General features: G+C 47.3%; 1 protein-coding gene across 2 annotated transcripts in view; it reads right to left on the reverse strand.

Moving 5' to 3' along the window:
* The window catches only part of arhgap23a (Rho GTPase activating protein 23a), a 63807-nt gene extending 48460 nt beyond the window's left edge, over window positions 1–15347 (reverse strand). The window contains exon 1 of one of the 2 annotated variants that reach the window (XM_041062514.1): window positions 14938–15347. In XM_041062514.1, the coding sequence (XP_040918448.1) occupies window positions 14938–14946 (9 nt within the window). In that variant the 5' untranslated portion in view covers window positions 14947–15347. Of the gene's footprint in view, window positions 1–2918; window positions 3118–14937 lie in introns of those variants that run through there. The other variant, XM_041062510.1, reaches the window with a different exon arrangement.
* Window positions 15348–20893: the final 5546 nt, after the last annotated feature.

Consider the following 20893-nt stretch of genomic DNA (forward strand, 5'->3'; position numbering starts at 1 on the left):
GGAACAAGACAAGTTAGATAAATACGCACTGCACTGTAGTTAATAGTTCTGCATAGCATCAGAACAGAGCAGGGACTCCCAGAGTTTTTGGCCTGTAACTGTAAAAAGTTAACATTTGCCTGTTTTCTCTGTCTTCTATAACAGTGAACTGAAATTCTTTGGGACTTGGATTGATGGCTGGACAAAACATACTCTCAGTTTTACTTTTATGTTAATCATCTCGCTGCCCCTCACATCTGTCTTATCTCTGACCATCAGTTTGGGAACCAGCGGTGCAGAACATGAAACGAGAACACACTGTACAAAGATGAATGGAAATGAAAGACAGTGAAAAAAAAAAAATCACATAAATTCTCAGCGCTGTATTATTGACTGTGCTATGTGCCTACCACATGGCAAAGCCATATGCTAGTGATCACAGAAATGCTTTTCCTGTGCAGCATCATACAGCTGTTCTCACTTATTGTTGCCTTGACCAGGGACTGATCCTGAACCTGCTGACTAGATAGGCCTCTGTGCTTCGGGCTCTGCAGCCTTACTGAGGCGGTTGTCCTGTGATCAGCTGGATCAGCAGGCGGACCTCAATGTAAAGACAAAGCTCACATCAGGGTTAAAAATATCAAATATCAGCAAAAATAAATAAATACTCTCTTATCAGTAGCGTGCAACTCATGTCTGTAAACTGCAGGGTGATCCTGCATTAGTGTGCAGTTCAGTCGGACTGGTACACGCACCGTAGGGACAGTAAAAAAAAAAAAAAAAAGGGGTGGGGGCTTTAACATCGACCGGCTCAGCTCAAGATTTTCATAAAAGCGCTCTCATGTTTCCCATCAGTCGATACTGTCTGACATCACGTGGCTCAGTGCAGCATTAGACATCAGGGGCACTGCTCATCCTGCCCTCTGCCCCACCCTGCTGTCCACTGCCTCATTGATCTCACCCACAAACCCTGCACTGCTGCATTAGAGCAGGGCCTGCTAACAACATTAAACTGCTCCCACCGGACATCATCACAGCGTCTCTCATCACACGGACGCTTTCATCCTTTGCTCTTCGTGCTCGGGACGTTGAACCAGCGCACAAAGGCTGATTTACTTTGCGTCTCATTTTGACAAATTAAACATTTCAATCAGATTTTTGGGTAATTTTTTAAATCTCTCTGTTGGTTTTTATCGCTTCATCTAAACTGCATTAGTTCAATCACAAGACTCAGGGAAGAGGAAAGAAGGAAACGGGCGCGGGTTGTTTCTATAAGTGTTCCAGGGTGTTTATATACCATACGATAAAGCGGCTGCCACAGTGGTAAATTCCACTCTGCCGGGCAAGTGAGATGAGCTGGGTGCTGGCTGAAACATGCTGGGGTCAAAGGTCAGGTATGAAACAGGTCAGGGACTGAGATTAGTCACGTTGAGGTCAGCAAGGAGGCCTCTGTAAAAAGAGACATACGCTAACGGTTAAATAAGAGACGCTTTGAATGGAGTTTTATGAGTTCCTGTTGATTAAAATGACAGTTTTGCGGGTTCACGTGCAGGAGCTGTTATACACTTTCTACAAAGTGTTTAATGTTTCACTACAACTTTATTGTAAAAAGCGTGTTTGAAGAAACATTTGCAGCTCCGTTACAGCAACGTGCAACCAGAGAGGTTCAATTAAAGCGTGACCACAGAGGAGGAAGCGTTGTTGGAGGGGGAACAACTGATAAAAAAAAAAAAAAAAAGATGCTCTGAAAGAAAAGGGAGCAAAGGTTGGTGGGAAAACAGACAAATTCCTAATTACACCAAGACTGAGCAATGTTTCAACACACAGGAGAGACACTGGCAAACATAACCTCACAACACACACAAACACCACATTCATAAGGCAACGAACCAAAGCAAAGACCAGCTATCTCACGGCTCAGCAACACATACACATATATAACACCCGGCCAGGACACCACACCATATGTCTCCTCCCTCAACAAGCAGACCACCGCCCAGTCTGACATATCTTACCTCATGACTTCACTTTGACACATCAGTGCTTCCACACACACACATTCCTGGAGTCAGTCCAGGAGGGATCCAACATATATCTGTTTCGTTAACAAAGCTTTCACGCAGGTTTCACTCGGTGGGAATCATTAAAAGCATTTATCAGATTCACTGATTGCTGTTTAATTAGTCTTCAGATGAAGGATGCAGCTGAGGACACCAACCAACAAACCAACCTTATTAAAGGTACAAATGTGTCTTTATGGCCTAAAGACATGTTTGGTGAAGTTATGAAAGAAAACGCATGAATGAAAACAGAATGAGAATAGAAGTGTTTCCTTGTTTCTAAGAGTTTCATATTGTTAAAAAAAAAAGAAAATAAATAAATAAAAACTGCCAAGTTAAAGTGACAGAAACCTGCCGTAAAGACTCAGGTCCAGAAGAGCTCCACAAACACTCACTTAACTGACAAATTTCTCATCTTATTACGGTTTAAAATCAACGGCCGGCGAAGACACCATCCCTGTTTGGGACGTCCAGCCTGGACCGACAGATTGTCCGCCTCCTGATGCGGCGAGAGGCGGACAAAAGACCGAGGCGACCCGGGCGGCGTTAAACGCGACTGCGGATCAGTTTTGTGAAGCGGCGGCTGCGCACCACGTTCTGTCCGCACTGGTGCGCAAAAGCTGCAGAAAAACACCGATCAAACACTCGGTTTCTGTACAGTATGTCGACGTGTGTGTGTGTGTGTGTGTGTGTGTGTGTGTGTGTGTGTGTGTGTGTGTGTGTGTACACAGTGGCTATGTAAACTAGTGTTAATCCTCTTAGGAAATCACGCTCTCTGACCAGCCCCGCGGCGCACTGCACTTCAGACTGTCCAAACACAATAACGTCCAGGTATATCAGCATGATGATGAATAACGGTGTCAGCTGCGCGTTACTTACGTGGTTCTCAGAGTAGGGTGGTATTCCAACAAGGCAAAAGGCAACTCCATTCATTGGACAGCAGAAACTGTTTGGCTGCAACAAGGAACGGGCAGATTTGTTGCTGCACAAGCAGGCAACGGAGGCAGGCGGCGAGCTGTGAGAGTAACAGCGCTCCGCTCACACACAAACTTATATGTTCAACACTTATCCTGCTTCCTTCCTCCTAAAAAAAAAAAAAAAACATCCCACTCTGTTCCCGTTGTTTCGGACCGTTCAGTGCGCTCCCCCCGCCCCGCCGCCTCCTCCTCTGCTCCGTCTTCTTCTTCTTCTTCTTCTCCTTCTTCCGCCAGACCGCATCAGTTGTACATAAGTAAATCCGTCTGTGCTCGGCCTGCCTGGAAGCGGACTGCAGCAGCGTCAAAACACAGAGGTGGTGGCGGTGGGGACACAGGAAGTCGGGAGACTCTGCCTTCAAAGTAAAGTCACGAGGGAGGAGGGGGGCACTTAAACAAAAGCCCCTCAGTTTTGTGTGATTACTCATGATGGGGTGTGTGCAAAGCTCACGAAAAAAACCGTGTTGAAATATTTCTGGAAACAATAAACAGTTATTTCTCATAGGTTTGACTAATAATTTACAGATGAAGAAACAGGCTGCTGCGCCATTTATGTCACACTGACACAATTTGTTCATTTCATCGATGTAAATATTGATGATCTTGGTGGAAAGAAGTTTAATTCACTTGAAATGTGATTTAAAAAAAAAAAACTTGTAGCTGGCTCTTAGTCGAGGCTTTTAAGGTGGACACCTTTACCGGAAATAGTATATTAGTGTTGCGGTTAACTTGACGCTATGGGAATTGAAGGGAGTCAAATTAGAGGAGGGTGCGTTGGGTAAATCTGTGCGCTCCGCCCTGCGAACCTACAGCGTGCGGGCTCCCTCTGGCTGTGCCAAGGCCTTTGGGTGCTGGTGGGGGGGTGAGGGGGTGAGGAGACTAATGCCACTAGGACAGGAGGTGAAAAAAAAAGACATATTTTGTAAGTAAATATCGCCTACAGTTATTAACAGCTGGTTAAAGTATGTGGGGCAAATAAGTCAAGTTTAAATTAAGTTTAACCAGGTATTCAGATTATTTACTTAGTCTAAGTAAAAGCACTAATATCAGAGTGTGGGAATACTGTTAGTGATATTCCAGCATTGTGACAGATCCAGAGAAATGTGGAACAAAAGACGTGACTTCTTGTTCTTAAGTTGTGTTTATGTTGTAAAATTGAAAATGAAAAAGGAACTTAATCACTTCAGAGACTGCCATGTCACAACTGCTGTCCTTATCAAATAATCAGCTGATTCTGTTTTTCAATTAACCTATAAATTGTTTGGTCAAAAAAGTTTTAGAGAGCAGAGAGAAATGCTCTTCATAACTTCCCAGAGCCCAAAGTGGCATATTGGATGAATATAACTTTTATAGAACACTAAAAGAAAAAAAGCAAATATTCACTTTCGAGATGAAACAAAAAAAAAAAGTTAAATCAATTACTTGATCATTAAAATAGTTGCTGATAAATGGAAACATGTGCGTCCAACATAATTTCAGATGTATGAAAACTCTCAACCTAATCTTAAAACTCTGTCACCTACAAAAGCCGCACGGTTTCTAGTCTGTGACTCACGACAAACAGACAAACACAGCAGAAAAGGGCCAAACAAAGACCGAGAGCATAATTCACTGAGCGATGTCAGAATTCTTTCCATGTCCAAACAGAATGGACTGTAATTCATACCTTCTCAGAAAAAGTGCTCATAGAATTGTATTTTTAGCTGCTTTGGCTGCAGATGAATACTGTCCACGTGAATCAATAGACACACAGTACAGTCAGGGGAAGCTTATTCATCGGTACAACAGGAACTTGGCAGAATGCTGCCAAGAAATCCCACTACGTCATGCTGTATACGCTCCGCAGTCGCTGTGGCACAATGTACAGTGGGTGCAAGAGTGAACTTCAGTCCAGAGGATGGAATAAAAGTGAGAAAAACCAAAGGGGAAAGAAGATAACAAAAAAAAAGTGGAGAAATGTGGTGCTGGCTTTAGCCGCAGTACGATGGCTCAGAGCTGGGGGCCCATGTGGCTACTATTACTCTGAGGGGTGCAAGTATCAGAGAGCCACTTCAAAAGCCTGCCTGCCTATGGGGAAACAGGCTGGAGTCATAGGGGGGAAAAAAGCAGCTTACAGGAGCCCTTCCCACGCCAAGAGCTGCAGCTGCCAACTCAGCCTTCATCTCGACGTGTCTCCTCTGTCTGCTCACTCTCCCTCCACGGCCTCCAACCTCTGCTTCTGGCCTGCTCTGAGACACACGATCCCTGCCAAAGGCTTACAGAGGACACTCTTCGAAAGTCCTAGTCTTGACCTTCATTCATCTCCAACTCATCTCCCTTTTGAGGCGGATAATTACCATATGTGTCCTAAATCCCCCTCCAGGTTACTCATGCAGTGCAGCCAAAGTGGTTTCTCTGAATGTCAGATAGGCTGGAAATCCACTGTGGCAGAGTGAGAGCCCAGAGAGACTTAGCAAGAGTATCCTGGTCTTAAGGAGGGAGAGGAGGAGGGCAGATGGTCTCTGAGAAAAGAGGCAGACAGTGGGGTTCACGGAGCTAGTCTTTGGGGGGTGGGGGGGGGTCAAGGAGCGTGAGGGCTGTCACAGCTGGACGCTTTCTCTTCACTCTGACCTCAAATGAGGATGTATCTCTGCAGCCTCTCTGTCTCTTTCTGCGCTCCACGTGTTTTCTATTCCCGCAGACGGAGGGATAAATCAGTCTGTGCCCTGACACTTTTCTGTGGGAAGAACGATCCCGTGTTAGTGCACCCCTCCTGCGCTCGGGTTTGTCCACATCTTATCCCAGATTGCATGCAGATACGCGCTCACGCTACGCATCAATTTGCCTGTCAGGCGAGCAAAATGGCCCTTCCATTATTGATGGCCGCCGGTCGGCTGAGACTGAGAGGTGCAGAGAGGAGGGGGGAAGATTTGTGAGTTTCAAATGTCGTGTGTCAAACGTGAGCAGGTGGTAAGTTTATTTTATGATGCTGATTTTAAAAAGCTGTAATTGTATCCATCTCCAGCCAAAGGAAGTGCCTTTTATTTCGCACACTGCATTTGACAGCTTAAAGCGCACATCTAAGGACGCTCTCCTCCTCGTGCTGCTGCGTCTCTGGGTCAGTCGTGTTTACTGACACACAGCCTCAGGCGTTGGGTATGTCCCCGAGATTGACTGAGCACGCCCCGATGGCCTTGCATCACCGTCCCTCGAGGGCCGGCTGGGGACGAGCAGGGAGCATCCAGAGCCTGCGAGCGGCCTTCCTTCGGTCATTACATAATCACACACGCAGCTTGGAGCCTTGTAGGACAAACCCATAAACAACCGTCATCCTATTTACTCGCTCGACCGTGCCCCGACTCCCACCTCCCTCCACTGGCCTGGCTCAGCAAGTGGTCCTGCCTGGGCGGGACAAGATTCCCGCTCTGCAGCCGAGGCCGTGGAGGCGAGGGAGGGATGGAGGGAGCGATGGTGGGTGGGCATCCCCTGCCATCCCTCATACCATTCTAGGCCACTTCACAGAGCGTTTGCACTGGTATGCTACTATTAATTGTGGTCACACCATTTATTCTAACTTTACCCCCCCCCACCCAAACCTCCAAGGCTTGTGTCCCCTCATTCTTTCATATCTCCTCTGTTTCACTCCGCTTCCCTCCAGTTATTGAGCCTGTCCTCTCAGCAAATGTCCGTCACCCTCCTCTGCACACACATACTTTGAGTCTGACGAGTGCACTTGCCAGATCTTTTCAACATCATTTACTTTAAGCCTCTGCAGAGTCTGAAACACTCCCCTCTCTGTCAGCCAGGCCACTCTATCCCTCCACTTGATACAGCTGCATTTAATGAAGGTGCCTGGATGGTCTTTCATACGGTTAAGAGCCAAAAACACACAATGTACAAGTCCTGCCGGGCTGCAGTATCTCCCGCTCTCAGCTGATCTAATATAAAGAGGAACTTTCTTCCTGTCCTTATCTCAAATGTAATAAGAAGCTGATTTTCGCCGTCTGGACCTGATAACGTGAAATGTGTTCGGTGAAAGCTGCAAGCAGCTATTCGGAGTCAGGAGCAGGAGAGACGGGAGACTATGAGCTTACATGACTATGTGTAAGTATGTCCACATATGCTCCAGCTTAAGAAGTAACGTCCAGCTGCTCAATGCAAAGCACGTACGAACACGTACATGAGTGTAAGCGGGTGACGTCGATGAGTGAGGGAGCAGGTTGGATATTTATGTGCTGGTGAATGAGATGTAGATATGAGAGGGACTCCGCTCTACGTCTCACACGCTGGTTGTCTCTGGCAGCCTGTTGACACAGTGGCTCCTGTGGCACTCCTTTGAAAATGGGGTTGTGGGAAGGTTGAGGAGGGGGGGCTGGGGGGGCAGCAACCCCGGCCTCCATGGATTCCAGCCAGAGCCGTAAATTCCCCCTCTCTGCATGACAGGAGGAGTCGTCTTTTGTCAGGCCGGACAACTGGCACGAGAGGAGGAAACAGCTGACCAGTCAGTCGCACAGACAGGCTTTGTTACTGTACTGGCAGAATGAACTTTGACTGAAACGTGTAGATTTTGAAAAACTGAATTTGAGCTGCAGCCCCGTCCTACATCCACACTGACTCTGCGATCCCATGTCCACTTGTTCTTTCCAACACCAGAATCATTTTTAAGATTCTGAAGATTTTCAGACATTTTTTTTTACTGATTTCAGAGGCTTAGGATCTGAATTTAATGGCCAAACAGGTGACCCTAAAATGTTCTGAACCACAGAGCCTGCAGGACACAAAATGTCTTCACTCCCTCACTGTTCCTCCTCTGACCTGCTGACCCGTCCTCTCTCCCTGCCTCACCCCAAACTACATTTCACTGTAATCCCCCCCTTCTCTCTCGCAGCTGCCTCGCTCATTCTTCTGCAGGACGCTGTGTCTCGGACAGAAAACAGCTACGGGCCTGTGGACACTGAGTGTGCGAGACAGAGACAGGTTAGAGCTGGAACTCTGGCTTGTTGGAGGGGACGTTTGGCTGGTTAGGATACCGGAGAGAATGACTCATTGGGACCAAGAACGCAGACACGCACACTCACACGTACACACACACACACTAAAGCCAAGGACTACCACCAGTTTGTGCTTCTGACTGGACATGGTGACTTGCCACATCCACGAGCCTACTGAGCTCGATTTAAGACATCTGTATGGCTGTTTGGCTCGATAAAACTGGTAAAACAAGGCAGTTTATGCTCTATCATCCCGTGATTCATCCCACAACATGAGCTGAGGTTTTCTGTCTGGCACAGACATCGGTCTTTAACATGGCGAGAGCTGATTAGAGCGGCCATGTGGGAGTGTTTGAGATAAAGGAACAAAGAGAAGGAAATACCCCGAGTCTTTATGAGGAGAGTAGTAGCGGATGTTGAGGTGTCGCCGCTTGCACAAATGACCACTGGCTGCCCAGAGTCCAGTCCAGTCTGTCTCCATTAATCTGTTTCCCGAAGCTCCAGACAAACACGGACAACAGCGAGTGAATCACATCCACCGTTTCTATTATTGTAAGCTGTTACTATAAATGCTTGGCACACATTCTTCAAAGGGCATCCCCTGCAGTCCACCCCCCACCCCCCTCCACCTTTTCTTTTCCCTTAAACTTCTTCAGAGAGACAGAAAACAAACAGAGGCTCGTAGTTCCAGTAGCGGCGCTGCGAGGTTCCTTCCTGCTGCCCGTCACTTCACAGAACCTGAATTTGTTTGCAGCCTCTTTACTTTTTCACAGCTCCACTTCCTGCCTCTAGCATCAGTTCCTGAAGCACGATGTCGGTGGGGGGGGGGGGGGGGGGGGGGGGGGTGGCTTTAAAGATGAGATATATCTTCAAGTCAGGTTCGGGAAACCGTTGTTCTGATATCAGCAAAAATTTCTCTGCTGGTCAATGATGAGTCAGGAACATCCTAAAATAACTAAAGTGGTGCCCGTTTGGGACTTTCCTTAATACATTATCATTTGTGAACAATGGGAAATGGAAAATGGGCAATTGAAAAAAACTTTTTTCCTTTTTTTTTTAACATTTGGAAATCTGATGAGATCATACCTTCTAAAAGTAGACCGTTTTGGATGCTTCTCAGTGGCTGCCTCCCTTTAATATTGTTAAATATTAAATGTTATGGTCATGTTGACAATTATAAGAACTTTCTATGACACTTTGACTGTTCAAACAGAGGACTTAAGAGTTGATTCTGTGGAGTTACTCTTGACATTAAAATAGTTTGAAAACTCATTCTTACTTCAACTCTCAAAGTTACAGCTGTTTGATTTCATAATCCAGCACACAGACGTCATCTGAATACTCATACATCCTCTACTAGCAAAAAAATCTTTTTTTGACTTCTGAGCACTTGTGGTTGCACAAAAGTTTTAAGCCACAACTCTTACAGTATGTACAGTAAACTGAATAATCCCGTATGTTAGAGGAGATCATATCCTAATCCGAGCGTTTCCCCGGCCTTAAAACTCAGAGATAAGTTTGTCTAGACACGGCCTTAAAGCAGGGCGTTCTCCGTTTGGAGGACAGGAGGCCACACGGGGGGAATGCTTTAACAAATCATTAACCTTCCCTGCTTTCATCCATTCAGCCTCCATTCAGCGCAAAGGCATTGACTTCACAAATCCTGAACACTGTTGTGAGTCTCATAAAATTATAATTCTGCGTTATCATCACGCCTGAGCCGAAATTATGGACGGAGATGAGAACAGAGCGAAGAAAAGACTGACACTGCTCAACTCTAAAACCTTTAAATACACACTCTCAGCACTCTGTGACCAATAAGTGATGAGAACCCATCAAGAAAGGGAGGATTATCCAGCGTATTTCCCTGGTGGAATTAACATAAATATGCACTGTTATTATGTCAACAGCAAAAACAAACCTCTTCTTATTCTAGGTTGAATTCCGTAAAAAGACGACCATCTGTTCCTCTGCATGTCATTGCAGAGATTTCCCTAAATAGATAATCCTCAATCCCCCTGAAAAGGCAGAAATTGAGCCACAGCTGCATGTGGAGGCCACAAGGGGGCTCAGTACAGCTCTTGTAAGACGAGGCGGTGGATGAGGGTGGGGAGTGAAAAAATTATATTGTGCTCAGATACAGCTCTGTGGTGCATTTTTCACTTCATCCCCATCAGTGGGATTAAACAGGATTTATGGTGATGATACCAAAGCAACATCAGCCCAATTTATGGCAAAAAACATGTGGCTGACTGAGCAACTTTTAACAGGAACAGTGTGTTCTGCTCAAATATCCATTCATGTACATGAAGGACCAGTGCTATGACTGAATGAAAACAGCTCTTCTGTTATTTAGAGGGACCACGGTCACGTCGTTTTCTCACTGAATTGTGTTAAAACTAGGGCAGTAGTGTGGAAAGCGGGCCAAGAGGTCAGCAGCTCGTGAAGCATACAGTTCATTACTGATATGCAGCTGCGGTGCAACACTAAGAGCGGGGCATCTCTGTGGCCCGTTTCAGGATCAAAGTAAGGAAACAGCAGGCATCGGCTGCACAGCTGCTCGTTCCAGACGGACATCCTCACGCAGCACCTGGATGCTGAAGTCAAGCCTCAAGGACGAAAGAGGAGGAGCAGGAGGATGGAAAACCAACACCGAGAGACAGAAACAGACTGCCGGGGTCACGGATTGGAGTCGGAGACATGTCAAACTGAACGCCGTGCACGCCAAACTGGCCCCGTTAGATTAAACTGGACCAACTCAGTAGCAAACAGCCTCCTAATTGGATGTCTGCCTCATGCTACTGATAAACCTCAGCCCTCTGTTTTGTTCCATTTATCCCTGCTCAGCTGCTCTCATCCGGAGTCATCAGCATGCAGATCCCTGACATGGGTTGGAACTGATGCAAAGTGCTGCTGACAGGAAGGGCTTTAACCACACAGGCTAACCTTTGACCCCCGCGGGAGAACTCCCGCCCACCCCCTTCCCTGCCCCTGCCATCTGCATTCATTCATTGCTCGCCACTCAAGTGCATTGAGGTTAAGGTCCAAAGTAGTCGTCCTGAGCTGTTTACTTCCTGGAGATGGGCGTCCTAGTTTCTTTCACAGGACAATCTGCCCATTGTCGGCCTGCAGCCATTTACCAATTGATTATTGCCCGCCTGACAATCCAACAGAGCCTGAATTAAGAACATGAACCCTGTGCTAACATCCCTTCCCTGTACATCCCATCCCATGTTAACATCTTCATCTTGCACTTGACATGAAGTATGCTCCTATACTGAAACATGAAAAGTCCCATGCAGCATTTCAGGCTGACGCCTTCATCTCAGTGTGGCAGTGTTGAGAGTGGTGTTTTTTTTTTCTTGCACAGAAGAGCAGCCTGCCTGCTTCCTCTGCCACAGAGTACATTGTAATGGTGGCCAGGGTCAATCAACAACTCCCAGAGCTCCACGAAATGTCCCCGGAGAGCTCTGTGTTTTGTTCACCGCAGGCAGAAACCAGCTGAAAAACTCCACTTCTGTAGCGTGGTTAATTTTTTATTGTAATGCGCCTCTTCCCTGCATTGAAAACGTGACAAACAGGTCAGAGAAGCCGCAGCAGCCTCTCAGCATGGGTGAGGAGATCGATATATGCTTATATATGTGTGTTTAATTTCAATTTAGATGCAAATACGCACGGAGAGTTCATTCTTTTACAGCCTCTGAGTGTCTCCTGCTCAGGACAATAGAGCGAGAAATTCCTAAGAGTCCACAGATTGGAGGGTCATAGGCAGCGGGCCTCGGGGTGCCATGGGTGGGGCGTCAGATTAGACCACCTGTTCCACCATGAGGCGCACACACACACACACTCTCTCTCTCTCTCATTCTTTCCCTTTATCCTTCTCTCTCTCACACTTGTCTTTCACATTCCCTCTCACTGTCTTGTTTGAAACTTAATAAGACCCTTTCTTCTCTCTCTCACACACACACACACACACACACTCAAACACACTTTCACTCTCATAAAATATCTCCCTCCATGGCTGCTCCGCTCTGAGCTAATTTTGACTGCATTCCATTTCAGTCACATCTATGGGAAACAGACAAAACAATTTGCCAGATAACTCTGGCTGAAAGCCACGGGGGCTCGCGCACACGCACACACACATACACACACACACTCTCATAAACACACACATATTACAGTTAGACATATGTCGCCCAAATCAAGCCTCCAGGGAGTCGTGTTCAGACAGCAGAATAAACACAGCAGCGTCACCCTGGTCCACACCACTGAGCCTCCTCCAGCAGTAGTAATCAGGGATTCCCTCTGCTGCTGCTGTGACACACTTTCAGCTTCCAGTTTTACACCTGAAGAGTTAGAATGTTAACTGAGGACAATAAATATACGTTTGCAGACATTCTCCCTGTACGTTGCTCACGTCTTGCTTGGCCTCTTCTTACGACCCAGGGCTAACTTTCCCCCCGTGGCTCTCGGGGCTGTTTAAAGCAGAGGGAGAATCACTCATTTCAGCCTGATGGATGTGGTCAAACAACTCCATCTCCAATCCCAGAGTTCACAGGGCAGCCGTCACCACAGCCCTGCCCAGGTCTGCCTTAATGACTATTGATCGCAAAGCACTAATGACCCAAACTGATTTGCAGCGAGTCTGGCATTTTAATCGTCCTCGGGCAAGTGCTGTGCGCTGAGAACTTTCCTGGTGTCAGTCACCGTGTTCCGTAAACATATAAAACCAGACACCTCCACTGAGGATGAGTTACATCATGTGCAGAGCAGCACTGCTCGGATGCTAAAGAACGCAGCGCGGACAGACTGCGAGACAAAGAGGTGTCCCACTGCTGCCCTTGATTTGCTCTCACAGACACTTTATATAACCAGCCTTTTCCTATTCCTCACTGAGCCACTGCCCTCCTTATCGCTGTGCATGTGTGTTTGAACATGTGTGTGTCTGTCCCAGCACAGAGAGCTATGAAACCAAGAAAAAAAAAAGGAGGACAAAGAAGGACACAGATGCCTCACGGTGACGTCCTTTAAACTCTGCAGCCTTTCCGTGACTATAGTAAACTCTACATGCCTCTGTTTACATTCAGACAGCAATGTTAGTGCATGTTTACACTGCCAAATGACAGCAGACGCTCAGAAGTTTCTCCGACACATACTGCATATCCGGGAATCATCCTGAAACACCAGGCTGATGAGGCCACTTCAGCGTAAACACACTCGGAGGCCTAAAGCAGGAAACACGAGAGGAGATAAAGCTTCACAGCCACATCGCTAAATGACAATAAGCCACGGTCACGTGATCAACAGGAAGTGCTATAATCATATTTGGCCGTTACATCACAATATGGCCCATCTATTAAAATGACACTGACCCGGCCTCAGCACTGCGCCAAGGCCACGCCGTGTCAGCATTTCACAGCACCGTGCAGCCTTATAAATAGTTTTTGTTTCCTCTGAGCGATATTGTGCTGTAAGCCACACCACTCTCACTTTTTGGTGCAGAATGTGACCTGATACAGAAAGTGTGTGTCTCTGTGTGTGTGTGTGTCTGTGTGTAACACTTTGGCCATGACCCATGACATGTGGCATTCACATGCAACAAAAACACCTGTGTTCTGTGTTATTGCCTGAAGTTTCCCATTTGGGAAAACAAGGTTAAGAGATAAACAAAACACACAAACAAGTGCAAACATGGCATGTAACCCTGCCTCCCACACACATACTCACCCACACACACACACACACACACACTGTCTAGCCAACAGCAGTAATGACATCATCTCTGCTAAACTGGGGGGGTGAACGTCACCCTGACCTGAGAGGGCGGACACAGACGCAAGATGTTCCCCTCATGGACCACATGCATAATTCACCCATGGGAAGGGTTGGGGTTGGGTGTGTCACCCATGCCCCCCTCAAAATCCCTCCTTTAAGACAAACCTGATGTTCGCACCACTTCAACCTCGGGAGAGGAGACGATGCAAAGCAACAGAGGGAAAGGAGGGAGGGGATGAAGAGGGGGGAGGATGAGGTAATCAAAGAGCAGGACACACACTGGTGGTGTGTTGAGGGCAGCAGAGGGGAGACATGGGGAGGGTGCCTCTGAGAGCTACACCATTCATCACACGCTCAACTACCAGCAGCTGGTTGCCTCCAGCCTGGACGCAACACCTAATGTCAGCAGCAGCAATCAGCCTCCGCTCAGAGCTCTCTGGAAAACACACTCACTAAACAGTGTGTGTTTCTGAGGATGCTTCAAGTGCAAGAGAAGGGAAGGCGAATTCATCTGGCAGAGTAAACAAGTGGAGCTGGTGACATGAGTACACAGTGTTACAAAGCTGCGGACACACTCGTCTGAGCCTCAATGAAAGGACACACACACACACACAGATGTGTATGGTTGTGGACCTTGCTCCATGGCATCCTGGCTGCCTCTGGACGAGGGTGTCAACTGCCAGAGGACACGTTAGGAGGGATAATGATCGAGGATGAGCGATAAGCCACCAAACTCAGCCACACCCCTCTTTTTTATTCTTCTCTTCGGCTCCTCTCCCAGGAGCCGGTCTAACGCCCGGTATCACAGACAAGCCGGTGATGTTTCGAGCTGTGTCATCTCCCCCACAGGCCGCCTGCGCCTGGCACTTGCCGGTGGCTGTTTGATGGCAGCACCTCTGCCGACCCCCCCACCCCACCCCACACCCTCCGCTCTCCTACCTCTACCCCCAGAGTGAAGCCTGGCGGGGTATGGGAGGGCGGGTGGCAGAAAACATCGCAGGATAAGAAGCGTGCTGTGCTGTTTGTGTTTGCCCTGAGGGAAATGGAAAAGGGGGACGATGGATGTTATGAATGCACCAGGAGCTGCCGTGTGTGCGTGTGTTCAGTGTCAGCAAGGTGTGAATATGTGGTCCCCTTCACTTCCCCTTCAGTCCCCTCCCCTCCATCCATCCTTACCTGGTCCATGATTTCAGCGAGCCTGCTGCCTCCTCCTGTTCCCACTCATGGCACGCGTTCGCCGGCTGTCGTTCCTCTCTCTTCTCGCTTCTCTCCCGTCCCTCGTTCAGTACTCCCACAAAAGCGGCTCAGTCCTGCTCCCCTCACACAGGCGAGGCAGCCTGGCAGCCGACTGCTGCTGCTGGTGCGCCGCTCCACAGAGGCATGATTCCGTCTCTCCTTGTGTCTCAGAGGGTGACAGTCTGATACATGCAGTCAAACAGTCCTCTCTGCTCCTCTCCTCTGTCTTCTCCTCTTCTCCTGCCGCTCCGGGTGGAGGCTGGAGGGCAAACAGGGCGTGTGTGCGGGATCCTCGCCTATCTCCTAGATAACCACACCGAGGGACGAGACTCCCGCTCTCCGTGTTCGCTCTCAAGCTCTTTCACTCGTTCCCTGTGTACGCTGGCCCCCCTCGCCTCGCCTCGCCTCCCCTCCCTCTCTGTCTCCACTTCCCTCCTCTATTTCCATCTCCCCTCCCCCTCCTGCTGCAGCCGAGGAGAGCCAGAGCGAGCGAATGAGAGGGAGGCAGTGAGGGAGAGAGGAGGGCGGAGGGCTGGGATTGGCTGCCGGGGGGGTCATGTGACTCCCGGCAGAGGGCTGAGGGACCCTCTACCAGCTGTCCAGCTCATGCTTCCCTGAAAACCTCTGTTGCCATTGACAACAGCTGCCGTGCAACGCACCAACCACCGCTCTCCAGACACAAAGCCATTGGCTGGCAGGATTTATGGCCCCCGCCCCGCCCCCCCCCCCCCCCCCCTCCGTTGTTGGGGAGCATGTTGGGACGTGTAGTCCAAGCTCTGGTGAGGGTGGGCTGTGTGTTTAACAGCAGACATCCCTGTGCCCCTGAGAGGAATGCGTTTCCCCCAGCGCTCCCCTCCCTGCAGAGAGGTGCATGTGTCAGTGTTACACTGGCTGAAGGTCCAGAGTCGAAGAGCGGGACAGCAGCTGAACATCAGCGACGTGGACACTGTGGCACGGACTTGTTATAAAGCCCGCATGAGAAGAGGAAAGACCTCGAAGCCCGGGCATTCTTGGTCAGCCAGGAAAAAGACATCCTCTGCCGTTTCCCTCTCGGCCGCACAGAGGGAAACTCCCACCCCACAACAACAGGAACTCCACAGCTGAAGGCCATGGCTAGGCACAGAGGCAACACCCCCCCTTACCTCTTTCCTCCCTCCCTCTCCCTCTCTCTTTATCCCTCTCTCTCTTTATTTCTTTCATTGCCTCCTTTTTCTTTATTTGCTTTCTCTCTATCCTCCCTGCACCCCTCCCTTCTCTCACCACCTATTGTATTATGACACTCAATTGCTCGATAACCCCCCCCCCCCCCCCACCACCACCACCACCTCTGCCTCTTTTATGGCTCTCTATGAAAGGTTGCAAGAGGTTACAGGTGCCAGAAAGAGAGGATGCATCAGGGTCACATTATGCAGCGTCACTTTAAAGGAACTCCACACCGGCACATTTGTTCGAAATGCTGTAGTTTAAAGTTTGTTTGTTTTTGTTTTGATGTGTCCACTTTTCTTCAGCCTGTGTTGTCGAGGTCTGGTGTGGCAAGTTGCTTATATTTCCCTGGAAGACACCTTGATCTCTTTCTCCAGCCGTGTGAAAAAGAAAAAATGGGTGCTGAAAGAAAAAAGCACAGAAGATTTTACTGGTAGAATGAAAGTAGAAGTGGTTGCAGAGCATTATGTTTTTTTGAGGCCACTGCCTGTGAAAGCACCACTGCCTTTTCTACAACACGTTGTTCCTTGTATAATTGTTTAATGTTTGGTTTGTTTGTCTTTGGACCTGCACAACCCCAACGTTTATTGTTTATGTTTTAGATCTAGAGATATAGACAAAAGCTGCACTGGAAACACCTGGCTCTGATGTCGCATTGCATACATTTTACCAGCTTTCCAAAATAGTAAAGAAAATACAGGAAGACAACAAAATATGTTCAAAAATGCGAGGCATGCTGCCTGCAGCTGTAGCATTGCCAGTGTGCTCCACGGGTGGATTTTTTCCTTTTAAAGTAATCATAACCACTTTCAAAATGTCCTGTATTACTGCATCTGCCCGAAAATACCGCTCCAGGGGAAACCCAAGACCTCTGCAGCAGAAAAACAAAAGAGCACCTGTTCTGGCTTATTTTGATTCAATGGACACATAACATAGCTGTGACATGATCTGATACGTTAGCTAGAGGCAGTGTGGCAGGCCAGTGTGTGTGTGTGAGGGTCAGGAATGCAGGTCTAAGTTACAGCAGCAGTACAACAAGGTCACACAACATGCAGCGCAGCAAACAACAAAACAAACCCTGCCCTACTTTCTATATGCATCGTCCTCTCTTCTCACCCGCTGCTGTGGACTGCTGCAGCGTCATTTGATCTGGTCGAGTCAAAGATGCAGTTTGAAGTGAGATGACTGCATATATATATATATGTGTGTGTGTGTGTGTGTGTCCTCAGATAGAACAGCGGGTGTATTGTAGTGGTGAGAGTGGTAGATTATACTATCAGCAGAGGAATTCAGATTATTTCCCAGAGCGGGTCTGTCTGCACACATGTGGGAGAAACTTAAGCTGAGTGGGTGGAGGAGGTGGAGGCGAGGGTGATACTGTGAGGCAGTGACCTTAAAGGAATAGTTCAACATTTTAGGAAATATGCTTATTTGGTTTTCTTACTGGGAAACAGATGATAATTAGCACCTTGTGTGTATCCTGTGTGTTTGATCTGTGAGAGAGCCAGGCTAGCAGTTTCCCCCTGTTTACAGTCTTTGTGCTAAGCTAAGCTAATCAGCAGATGGATGTAGCTTCACATTTAGCTCACAGACAGGAGAGTGGTATCGATCCCCCTGTCTAGCTCTCAGCAAGAGAACAAATACGTGTATTTCCCACGATGCTGAACTCTCATTGAGTACGAAATGGTTTGTTTTTGAAATACATTAAAAATGACTTAAAATTACAGTATAAAATCCTCACCAAAATTAGTGAATCCCACGCAGCAGAAGGAGCAGTTGACCTGTGACATTGGAGAGTGATGAGAGTGAGGAATGGTTCTTTATCTGTGGAATGAAATGAAAAATTTTAAATTAATTTTGTTTTCATACAGCAGTAGAAGTTCAAGTACATACAATACCAGGTCTCAACAGCAGGGGAAAGCAAGCCTAAATAGACTGATTTTAAAATGAAAGGTTATTTTCTCAATATAAAAAAACACAGCTAAACATTTTGAATTGGATCCCAGCTCATAAACAAAGGGCTCCCATTTTCCTCATTTGTGCGTTTGAATCATTCCAAACGTAACAAACCTGCTATTTTCCATCAGCTGTGTCTGTTAAATTGAAATCTCACTCCTGACATCCTGTCTCATGTAACCTGTTCTTCAACACATCTGGACAGAATTCATTTTACAGTACCTCATGAACACACCGCCTGAGTCTCCAGAGAGCCTACTGTAGGTAAACAGCACCATCTGCAGGACCGCAAGCAGCATGAAGTCCCTCAGTACAGATAGACGGCTGCTCACACCAACATGTCTTCATTTGACAGGAAATGTTGAGCAGCGTGCTTCAGTCTAGAAAATGTGTCAGGCGCATTATGAGTCAGCTTTATGCTCAGAATAGATTAAAATACCCCAAAAATTTTAAAGTGACGACAGGAAACGGTCCTGGAGCAGCTGAAGTTGACTAAAGGGCGAAAGACACAAGAGCTGAACTAACTTTAATGTGAATGCCACCTTCAGAGACAGGTCAGAGGTCAAGCTCAGCTGATTAAACATTTCCTTAGAGCTCAGCAGAAGAAAATGCATTGCTCAAGCGTTCTTGAAGAGAATAGATGTTTACCACCGAGCCGCATGGTTAAAACCCTAAACTCAGTCGTACATATTCACAACTCCTACACATCCATGTACGGTTTCAGTTTCAGGCTGAGGTTTGGTAAGATTATGTCCCACGTGGGGACATTTTTGTTGCTAAAATTACTGAGGCGACTACATAACAATGTGCTTTGTGGGCAGAGACGGGGGAAACTCAGTGTGACAAAAATAGTCCTCATTTCATCGCAGACCATCTGCAGCCCCTCAAGGTGCTGGTTAAGACATTCAATCTACTACCTTTGTTGTATGTTATAATCCTCTCTCTCTGTTTATTATAATTAATTTGTGTTGAACTGAAGAGAAGGCAACTCGCTTTAATGAAATCATCTTTATTTGACATATTGTGAAACACTGTAATTAACCTCTGTAAACCATCAGTGCATCACTAAACCTAAGATCATTTATAACATAATTTATATGAGGTTTGGTGGTTAAAATGAGAAGCACGTACAGTAGATGGATTTCTGAAATGACGCCACTGGTCTCACCACTGAATGTCATTTGCAGCCAAACACAAACCAAGACAAACACAACAACAGAGCAACACAACTGCTGATGTTTCAAGACAACGGATATGGTATGATGTCTTACTTCCACTGAAGTGGCAAGAACACTGAGTTACTATACTGACCCAGTCCCCCGTTGGCTTGAATCTTGATTGTAGTGAGGAGAAGAACAATATTGGCAACACGTGAATAAAGTAATATTAACACTGATGTCGAGGCTGAGTCAACGGAGGCATCCCTTACAGCAGAAATATGACAAAACACAAATCTGATGAAATAATAAATCAACATGAACGCAGAAGTGTTGGTCACACGTGGCATCATATGGATAATACTGATAAACTGAAGCTCACAGTGTTATAAAAAGGCAAATTCTACACCTGTATTAGACTCACACCTACAAAACCGCCCTGCATCCATATGTAGGGCTTTTTTTGTGCAGAGGTAACATTTCTCCTCCTCTGCAGAGAAACATGGGCATGCACAGCCTGGATAGAAAATACACTGGTTGCAGATAAGTAAGTGGGGGGAGGCTCTTGGAGAGACATTTTGCTGGAGGATCTAGGCCAGATTGCTCTGATCCACCGATAAAGGAGGGGCTGGACATGAGGGCAGAGTGAAAGAGGGAGACAGAGAGGCAGAAAGAGTTTGGCTTCCACTTCTTCTTCATTGGTTTTTTTCCCCCCCTCCGCTGGATCGCTCATCACATCCCACCTGAGAGCTCTATTGGGAAAACATCACGGCCCGGCCCCGGCTCTTCTCCCTGAAACAGACGGCAGCTGTTCTCAAACATTTACACTTTGTCTGATAGATAAAAAAAATATTTCTTATTAGCTTCTTCGGGTGTAATCGTCTGATCATCTCCCCCCATTTATATGAGACTGCACCTATTTCAAAAATACATAATAAACACAGAGATCAGCACAGGCCCTCCTCCTCCTCTAATTCACGTGTATCCTCCCTGTTGTTTTCTAACACCACACCAGGTAACGCTTAACAAAGCAGATGCGAAATATCACATTCATCATACGCAATGAAACGTACCATTTTCCGTGATGGAAACCAGGGATGCAGGAGAGGAAAAGCACGCATCCCGTGTGCGCTCGCGTACCGGCCGCTGAGCTGGACGCCTCCTCCTCCTCCTCCTCCTCCTCATCATCCTCATCACAGCATGTAGATGATGTAGGAGAGGAAGACGAGGCCCATGATGGCGAAAAACATCAACACCAAAATGTCCACCATGATGGAAACACTGTCAGAGATGGACGGCGTAGATGCGAGAGGGACGCGTAGCACAACCAGCAGCAGCACGAACGCCGGAGAAGGAGGTCGGCAAAGATCGGTAACGTTCGGTGGTCGACGGAGTGAATTAAGTCCAACCTTCCCCCTCCCCCCGTCCTGCTCCAAAACAGGAAGTGATGGGGAGGGAGAACTGTGTTTTATTTACCCCGGACTTGGGCTGTAAGGCTTTTTCAACGCAGGCTGCCAACGCCAAACTCTCTTAAACAATTTTAAAGATTCTGTCTAAGTACCAAACTGTGACCTTTCTGA

This window comes from Toxotes jaculatrix, chromosome 18, assembly GCF_017976425.1.
Source record: "Toxotes jaculatrix isolate fToxJac2 chromosome 18, fToxJac2.pri, whole genome shotgun sequence".
NCBI lineage: Eukaryota > Metazoa > Chordata > Actinopteri > Toxotidae > Toxotes > Toxotes jaculatrix.